The sequence below is a fragment of the Benincasa hispida genome, chromosome 11 (genome assembly GCF_027475165.1).
Source record: "Benincasa hispida cultivar pf3 chromosome 11, pf3_genome.v1.1, whole genome shotgun sequence".
In the NCBI taxonomy this organism is placed as follows: Eukaryota; Viridiplantae; Streptophyta; class Magnoliopsida; order Cucurbitales; family Cucurbitaceae; genus Benincasa; species Benincasa hispida.
In genome coordinates, this window is record NC_143488.1 from 41,359,192 (window position 1) to 41,368,864 (window position 9,673).

Genomic DNA, 9,673 nt, shown 5'->3' on the forward strand with positions numbered 1-9,673 from the left:
CACACTACAGCCGCACTTCCTGACTTAATTTTGTTATTACGAGTTTTTATGATTAAGAGTCTCAAGTTGTTAAGTTAAGTTTAGGGTTTTGTAAAGTTTATATATAAAACAACTTAAGCCAAAGAGTTGTTATTTTTCCTGGCTTTTATTTTTCTTGCACACTTATTACTATCCACACCAGCCCTCCCCCTCCCATTTATCGCTCTTAATCACTTGGTTTAACAAAAAATTCATACTAGTGCTTCCCTGCAGGTCGACCCGAACTTACCACTGTTGCTACGCCATCGTAGTAATAAGAGTAGGATTCGGTATTATAAGTTTATTTGATTTTTAGTCTTTTGCAGGGGACGATAAAAGACCATATCACTATGCGTTGTGGCCAAAGATAGAATGCCCATTAAGGCGAGAGCACCGCAGCACTCTAGATATTGACAAAAGGGAAGAGTGCTTGCGCACATGTGAACACTATCGTGCTAAGGGCAGGCACTCTGATAAGGGTGTCCAACACCGTGGTGCTCCCTCGATTACTATAAATGATCTCTTCTCTCTTTTAAGGTTTTTTCATGGTGGATCGGATGGAGGTCGGAGTGGAGCCTGATTTCCTTCTTCTTCTTCTATCTTTCCAACTTCATTAGGTTGTGTTTTTACATTCTTTTGGATTGTAATCTTAGATTGGAACTTCTCCCTCTTGTTTTGTCTATGAATCAATGCAATAAGAATTTTATCTAGTTAGTGAGCAAAACTTATGTAAATTTTGTGATATTTTCTATTGATTAAACTGATTGCATCTTTTTTTGTATTTCTTTGAATCTTATTTAATTTCTAAATATTTATTTATGTGTGTCTATCCCTCATAGATGTGTGTTTCCCTTGCTAATTAATTTATAGCTACGTCATGTTCGCACTCGAATGTCTAGTTATAATCACCTAAGTAGCAGTTAGTTAATTATGTGTTTTATGGCTAACCTAGAATGCATATTTTAACTAGGTTCAAAGATAATTGATTAATTGGTTAGGCTACACAATTGGTTAATCACACAATGGAACCCTTAACCTTAATGCACATGTTCTTAATGCTATATGGCCATTATAGTATCCAATAGGACTTAAGGCATGTAGTCTAATTAGGGTTTTGCTTTAATTATTAATTAGGGCGCTTGCTTAGTTTAATTGAACAGTTCGGCTGCCTGTAATGTCGTTGAGTTAGGTTAGGTTAAGTAAGTCGCTTTGCATGCATAAATTGAATGCATGTTCAATTAACAGAAATCGATGATTGAAATTATATAAGAATCCCCCTTGCCCTTGAAACTAAATAAATCCAATTCTAAGTTACATTTACCTGTTGCTTTTTTTTTTCACACTTATCATACTATTCACACCAACCTCCCCCCTCCCCCACCCCTCCTCCCTATTTACCACTCTAATTGGTCATTTAGCTCTACAAAAAACTCATGCTAATGCTTCCATGTAGATCGACTCGAACTTGCCACTATTGCTATCATTGTAGTAGTAGTTGTTAGTTCAATATTATAAATTTCATTTGATTGTTAGGGGTTTGCAGGCAACAGTAATTTCCTTCTGTCAGAAGTTGATTTTCTTAACTCACACTGATCTGAATTTTGTATTGCAGTAAGTTTTTTTAATCAATTTATAAACAATCCTATTAAAGAAAATATACAAATTGTTTGTAGGATTCCTCATGGAGAAGGATTGTACTTCAAGAAATCCAAAAAAAAAAAAAGATGAAGTCTTGATAGATGCTTATTGGACAAGCTCAAAAGTGGATAGAAGATCAGTTACTGGATATTATATCTTTGTGTGAAGAAATTTGATCACTTTGAAAAGTAAAAAGCAATCAATTGTGTCTAAGAGTAGTGCTGAAGTCAAATTGAGGGCGCTTGCTCAAGGAATATGTGAAGGAATATGCCGCAAAAGCATCTTATCAAAATTGAGTCACGTCTGAAGAACCAATGAAGGTCTGTTGACAACCATGCAACAATAAGTACTGCTAAAGACCCTATCTATCATGATCACATTAACATGTAGACATTGATCGACATTTCATCAAAGAAAACTTCAAAATAAAAGCATATCTCTTAACTACATACTCATCAAGATGCCGATTCTAGACATACATACCAAGGCTTTGTTCAAGAACATCTTCAATGCATTAAAAACCAAGCTAGATTTAGTTAACATTTACGATTCAACTTGAGAGGGAGTGTTGAACATAGGAATGTTTATTCTTTTTGTAATTACTAGTTCTTCCTTTGTGAAAATTTTCTATTTGAGTTATTTCATTTACTGTGAAACAACTCTTCTTTGACTGACTAACACAAAACTCATAAAAGTGAAATTTGTTTAGTCCTCCATCTGGCTATGATTTGAATTGGTATATCCTTCAATGCCATACTTTTGGTATACTATAACTTGATTCTCTTCCCACCATCTCTCTGCTTCCCTTTCCGAAAATCTTCTTCGACTGCAAACACAAAACCAGATAACTACGCTAAGTTAATCTGATAACACACAGATATCAGTATGATGCAATTAAATCACACACATATCGAAATCTTAGATATAACCAAATGTGTTGGGGTTAGAGCAAGTAATGTTTTCGGTTACATAACAAATTTATTTAAATTAGATTAACATTGTTCCCTATCCCAACTGCACTCCAATGATTCTAGAAAGTAATCACCCAATTTTGCAACCTTATTGAACTGCCGAAAAACTGGTACAATATTAAATATTTGACACAAAATGGCCAATAACATGCCCCTTTGCCAAAAAAAAATGAGTTAAATTACAAGTTTATTCCTTGATCAATAAATCCTTAAAGTTAAAATATATAATAGGTCTCCTTGCTTTCAATATTCTGTGCAATATATCCTTAAAGTTTAAAAAATGTCATTGAACTTTCAATTTTCTGTCTAATAAATCTTCTACCAATTCAACATCTTTTAAAATTCATAGACTTTCTTTTGTGTCAACTGAAATTCTAATATTTCAATGTTATGTCAAAGCTTGAATAGGTTAATCATTTTAAGCATAAATAATAAGTTGAAATGAATAAATGACAAATACCTGAATCTCACTCTCTTCAGCCCCTTGTGCCCACCTGGTAGACTTGTAAATGTAATATATACACCAGCTTCATACTGTTCCATCCATTCATCTTTCAAATAATTTGTACTTCCATTTTTCGCAGACGTTCGATTAGCAATCTCATCTGGATCTGTCGACTTACTAACGTGACGAAATGCATGTCTCCCATACGATGATTTGAATGTATTAGAGAAGACAATGGGAGAGTTGTATAAACTATCACCTATTAGTCTGTCTTTGGGCAATTGAACCTCAGGGGGTAAAGAAGTTGCAGCAGAAGGGGGCTGAAAATGGTCAAAGTTTGGGGAATCTGAATATACTGGTGTAACATGTGTTTTATTTGCATCAACTTCATCTTTTGCATCTTTTCGACCACTAACCTTCTCCGACATTGTATGAAGCTGCTAAAACGATAGCAGTTTTCCGATCAGATAACCGGTTAGGAAATGAATGTGTATAGCATGATCTATGTTCGAAAGTACATAAAGAAAGATATGAGAGAAATTACCCTAAGAGCCAAAGCCTTTATGATCTCCTTTGCTGCCTTACATTTGGCTGCTTCCTCCCTTGCAACAGACCAAGCTTCTTCAATCTTCTGTTGACATTTCTGCATCTTCTCGTCTCCATCATGACATTGTAGTTTGAGGTTCTTCACCTTTACGATAAAACAATTTAGTGAAAAATCCATTTTTCCAATGACAGCATCAAAACACAATGCAACGGAAAGAAATTGCATTGTTGGAAATAAGTTTAACCCCAAATGGAAGTTAGAAACTTCCAAAGTTGACCTGAAGACCAACAAAATTATAATCAAGTTTAAATTGACATACAAACTAATCCCCACCGCACAATTGCAGTTTATAGCCTTCAAATTTGATGGTATAACCATATCATATTCCATCTGCATCCAAATACGACATGACTTTATCGCTGAAAAACGAATGTCTTGAAGAGTTGTCAAATCTCAACTCTTAAGTACTTTGGAATCGAAATACAGAATAAAACTTAACAAATACTAATGACAGTTAGTTCAGGGAAGAAACTTGGCCAGTTCATGTAGATGCAAGAACAAATTTGCATGGTCAAGGTATGAATTGAATCTGAAATTATTAGACCAAGCGATGGAATAAGTGAATCACAAGCCGCAAATAACAGCACCAAGATGCACATATAGGCTGAGTACAGAAATATTGAAATGACGTAAGATAGCACGTATAAGAATACCTCAGTTCTTAGCCTCTGAACTTCTTCACTTAGCTTCTCACTGGATCCATACAAAAATCTATCAAGACTAATGGCACTTGAGTTGGGAGATTTTAGATCAACTAAAGCATTGACAGGTGTTTGATTCTGAGATGGAGAAATGAGACTTTTGGTGTTTTCACGATTGCACATTTTAAACGAAGCCGGGCACAAAACTTGTCCCCATCTTGGTATTCCACTGGACGAAAAAGAAAGTTGTTCTAAATGCTGTTGGTTTTCCCCTTGGTTTATGAATTTCCAATGAGACTGCATTTCATCAATATTTTGTTTTGTAGGTGACAGCAGTTGAGAATGCTTGGAACTCATACTTCTCTTATCTACTCTTTCAAAAGCGGATGCTTTCTGTTGCATCAATGAATTCTGTGTCCTTGTATTTTCTTGTTTTAGTGACCTATCCAAGTGAATACGTCTCTGTAAGTTGTTGAAGCATGGATTACAAACTCGGAAAGCTTTAGTTTTAACAGGCGCCAAAGCAGCATTTGTAGTCCTTTTACTGCTGCACATTCGGCAGAAATAGAGTCCACAGTGATAGCAATTATGCTTCTTCCTCGTAAACCCAAAAGGCAATTTACATCCATAACAAGAAGATTGGTCACTTGAAGTGATAGATCTGTGCAAGCAGATTGCAGCTGTGAAATTTGATCCACATGCTATACTTTCTACCTGCTTGTCTCCTAGAGCTTCAACAAAAGTAGGCAAATTCCTATCTTTGGAATCGCCCAAACCTAATTGTCCATGTGCACCATTTCCCCATGTATAAACACGTCCGGTTGATGTTAATGCGGCAACATGATAGCAACCTGATGATATGGCCTTGACAAACTCTTCTTTGAGCTTCCCTTCGGCTTCGACTATGGCTACTGACACATCCTTTGAACCCAAATTTCCTAGCTGTCCAGGTTCTAAACTTCCCATTGTATAAACTCTACCCAGATTCGTAAGCCCAACAGTCAACATTCGTCCACAAGAAACTTGGACAAAATCACAATCAACGAGCGGGGCAACACATGTTGGTAAGAGCTTACGCTCGTTATCAACATGGCCGAGCCTCCCTCTTTTACCATCACCCCATGTAAATAATTTCCCAACAGCACTCTTGAACTTGAAACGGTCAATCATGATATCAACAATAGCAGCAGTGTGCCATGATCCACACGCAACGGATTTTACAAACAAACCGTTTAAAGATTCAACCTCTTTTGGTTGAGAAAGGCTTAAAAGATTTCCATGTCCAAGAGCTCCAAATGTTCCATCTCCATATGTAAATAACCGCCCACAAGCTGAAACAACTGCAATATGCCAGTCTCCACAAGCAACATTGGATATGCTTATGCCATTCAGAGGACCAGAAAGTTTTTGAGGCAACCACTGACTTCTACTCTTCTGCTCACATTCAAAATCGGCACCGAACCTGCTGTCACCCCATGTATAAACTTCTCCAGCATTTGTCAGAGCACATGTCTGATATTCACCACATGCAACAGATTTAGCTGTGATCCCATTAAGCAAGTCAACTAGTTTCGGATGGTCGAAATCCATATTAATCTTATGCCCAAGTCTACCATACTTCCCTTCACCCCAACTGAAAATTTCCCCATGCTTGGTAACCAGGGCAGCATGTTTCCCTCCTAACGATATGCTTTCCACATCCAACATCATAGTAGACTCTAGAAGTTTTGGTAACAATGCATCCACAAGCATTCCTTTATAGCTAGCTGACCTTTCAGTTCCACCACCAATCAGCCCGCCTTCTATACCTTCTCCCCAAATCATGACATCCTTTAGAATGTTGTTCCTTTCGATACGTGGGGATGTATGAACAGGTGCAACAAATCTACTGAGCACATTCTTTTCATGAATCGTTTCATCTAATGATCCCCTATTAAGTGCATCAGGTTCAACAAGCGGAGTACATCGAGCAGAGATATCCCCTTCACTCTGTCCATCCGACGGATAGAAGCTATCAAAGGAATGAGATAAGCCATCAGAAAGGCATCTTTCTGAAAGTGAAAGAGTAGGACTGCCACACAAGCTGCGTACCTTCAAGCATAGTACATTTTAGTTGAAGTGCAGCACAAGAAAAACATTACACAAACTTTTCAAAAGATTTGAGTCGTAAACATCTCACAAAAAGTTTGTACTTCAATATAAAGGATAGGAGAGTATTGAATAAACAAAAAATTACAAACTGATTGTTGTATAATTTTACCCATTTCCCATCAACTAATCATGGTTGTAACAGTGCAGTGAACTGTCCAACAAATAATTATTTCAGGCCCAAAATATTTATGTCAATTATAGACTGCCAATTTTCGTTTGGAACGTCAAAATAACAATATAAGTTTGATTCAATAGCAACAAAAGTTCTCTTCTCTTGACAACTATGTCAGAACTTGCCTTCAGAAAATTATGAAGTACTGTGTTGATTAGATGGCAACTTCGACTTTGAACTAATATTTCTTTCCCATGTATGAATTGGACTATTTCAATCATAAATGATAGAATGAGTATCACTTTCACGTTCAGGTGAAGTGGATCAATGAAAAAAATTTTCGAGTTTAAATATTATAGTAAGGAAGTATAAGACTTGGGTAACTAAAACCTGCGGAAGGTCTGTAGTGTCCTCCAAAAGTCCTAGATTGTACTTTCTTCTAATAAAGCCAGCAGGGCTATTGGCACAAGATACAGTTCCTCTGTGATCCTTTAAACTAGTTAATGGCCTTGGATGGTGATTCCTTGATATTATAGATTTCAATCCCAAATACCAACAATCTGCCTGTGCTTTGTCTTTGCATGTCTGCATAACAGATGAAGTGAGAAGAGACAAAAGCAATCAATCAACATTATCTTTACCAGCCAAAAGCTCAAACAACAAAGCCTATAATCATGAAGAACAAGTTTACCAGAACAAGTGAACGCTCGCAATTAGCGTAAATGAGCGAAAAGGATTCGAGCTTCTTTGTGGGTTGTAATTGGTTTACAAGACTTGGCTGATTCCATAGAAATAATATGAATCTAAAGAGAAAAATGTTAAAATGCACAAGTTAAGAGGCATTGGGTTTTTTATACTTACCAACATCTTTCCGGGAATAATTTTCATAACTGAGCTTAATCGCAATTGCTTTTCCTGGTTTCCAGAATACCAAACCAAGAATTTCTCGTCCTGAAATCAAGAAGATAATTTTTTTATTAAAAAAAAAGTTTGATTTCACCATTAATGCCGAGTATCATACAAATTAGAATCAGTATAAAAAAGTATTTAATCAATTATACTTTAGCAGCAAATAAAAAATAATCACAAATATAAAAGATAAAAGTTTTAAGATGGGTCAAAGAGGAAGGTTTATGATTTTATTTATTTGAACAAGTGAGGATCCATTTCCAACAACAGAATAAAAGTGTGCACTTTTTTTCCTTCTGTTTAATAATTATAAAATCTTTAAAAATATATAATTTGAAAAGTAACTTCCAAAGCATCATTGGCAACAAAGTTTGGTTCAATATTTTATTGTTAAACAGACATTAGAATACGCAAAGTTAAAGACTTGGACAAAAGTACAAAACAATGTAAAGTAAGAAGTTGAGAACTATAATGATGCTCAAGAACCTATAAACTTATCACTACTAAAATACACTGAACCAAAATGTTTAACAGCACAAGATCTAGAAAACAGAGAAATCAAACAAGTTCATCAAAAATGGTGAGTGCTTTTTTTTTTCTTCTGCATTTAAAAAAGTAACATGGCACAAGAAACTATGATGGTGAGATAAAAATATCAACAACAATTCCCCACATTAACAATCACAAGACTTCCGAAACTCCACGAGCTGAACCAGATGACGATTTTGACAGAGAAGTGAAACAATGTTGCAATTTTACATAATTTTCAACTGCTTCTGTAGATTCCTGAATGGCATCTCATCTAGTTTTTAAGAAGAAAACAGAAAAATGAACTATGCTGCCAGATCACACATTTCATAAAAGCACTCTCCATGTCATATATCGGTTTTTTATTATCTGGATCAATTTGCTCACATCTTGACTAATCTCACGAGCCAATTATCTGGCTCTACTAATGTTGAATATCCTTACCATGGAAAGCCTGAAAGGGTAAAATTTCGGTTTGCCTCTATGCCTAGACTTCAAAAGGTAGGCACCCTTCTTCATAGACAGAATTGCCTGCAAAATGAAACTTCAAATCATATTCTAATAGAGAGAACACAAAACAGCGCCTTCTACAAATTTGATTATTGTGCTCCATTTGCAACAATAAAGCATTAGATGGTTTTGCTTACATTATACCAAATACTTCAAAACAAAACTTGGCAAATGGCATTGCCATATGTTGGTTTTTTTATTAGCTCTATCCATTATATTTAACAATAAGAAGGAGAAAGAACATGGAATCCACAACTTAGCAACACTGTTTGCATTAAACAATGATAAAGATATTGTTATAAACATACATTTTAGACCATTGACTAATGTAAGCCAAATAAACACATGAGCTCCTCAAAATTTCATCATTTGAAAAGAGAAATGAACTCAATAAAAAGTGGGAATGCAAAGTTTCTTCAAAAGATAAGGTCAGTAAGAGCAATCAGTTTTCCTCAACGCTCCCAAAGAAACAAAAGGAGGAAATCATATTTCAAGAGAGAAATAGAAGACAAACCTGCTCCACTGCTCTGTCATGGAGAATTATTGACAAAGATTCTTCACCCATTTTGACCTTTCAACAAACAGTTTCCATACAGAAAAGGAAAGCAACCCAGAGAGGCAATTCCTGAGCTCACCAACAATAAAGAAGAAGAAAATAAAGCTTTACAGTACACAATGTGTTGAAATGAAATGAAGGGTGCATAAGAAATTGGCTCTTTTGCTTTGCTAAGAAGGTAAAGAAAAGGGGTTTTGTGTGTTTTGTTTGATTAAAGAAGCAATTTTGAAGGAATTAAAGAAATGGGGTTCGTGTTTTCTGAGTAAAAATTTGTGAGGAATGAATGAATGAATCTGTTCACTGTTGAGCCGTCTTGGGAAGTTTATTCACTTCGTTATTTGTGTAGAGTGGAAAATGGGGGAAGAAGGAAGAAAGGAGGGAAGCTTTTATTTTTTATTTTATTTTTAGTATTATTTTATTTTATTTTTAGAAGAAAAAGGATTTAGTAATATAAAACATAAATATTAAAATGGGAGAAAAGAAAAAAGGACTGAAAATCCAACTGCACGTGTAGAGCACATTACATGCATTTTTTTCCAGTTAAAAACTATTAGTTTTATATTTCCACGTGCTGTCTTGTCCTTTTC

The 9,673-nt window shown here is 35.5% G+C and overlaps 1 protein-coding gene across 2 annotated transcripts; it reads right to left on the minus strand.

Annotated features, from left to right (window-relative positions):
* Window positions 1–1,973: 1,973 nt before the first annotated feature.
* LOC120090190 (Regulator of chromosome condensation (RCC1) family with FYVE zinc finger domain-containing protein) lies at window positions 1,974–9,439 on the minus strand. 2 transcript variants are annotated; one of them, XM_039047723.2, is made up of 9 exons: window positions 9,045–9,439; window positions 8,465–8,551; window positions 7,445–7,534; window positions 7,275–7,361; window positions 6,974–7,168; window positions 4,333–6,411; window positions 3,617–3,763; window positions 3,088–3,509; window positions 1,974–2,482 (listed from the first exon to the last, which is right to left on the minus strand). In XM_039047723.2, the coding sequence occupies exons 1-9, from the start codon at window positions 9,093–9,095 to the stop codon at window positions 2,362–2,364; spliced, it is 3,279 nt and encodes a 1,092-aa protein (XP_038903651.2). In that variant the 5' UTR covers window positions 9,096–9,439; the 3' UTR covers window positions 1,974–2,361. The 2 variants fall into 2 exon arrangements, with proteins under 2 accessions (XP_038903651.2, XP_090162817.1); XM_090306691.1 differs by lacking the exons at window positions 1,974–2,482; window positions 3,088–3,509 and adding an exon at window positions 3,939–4,009 and having other exon boundaries at window positions 3,624–3,763.
* Window positions 9,440–9,673: the final 234 nt, after the last annotated feature.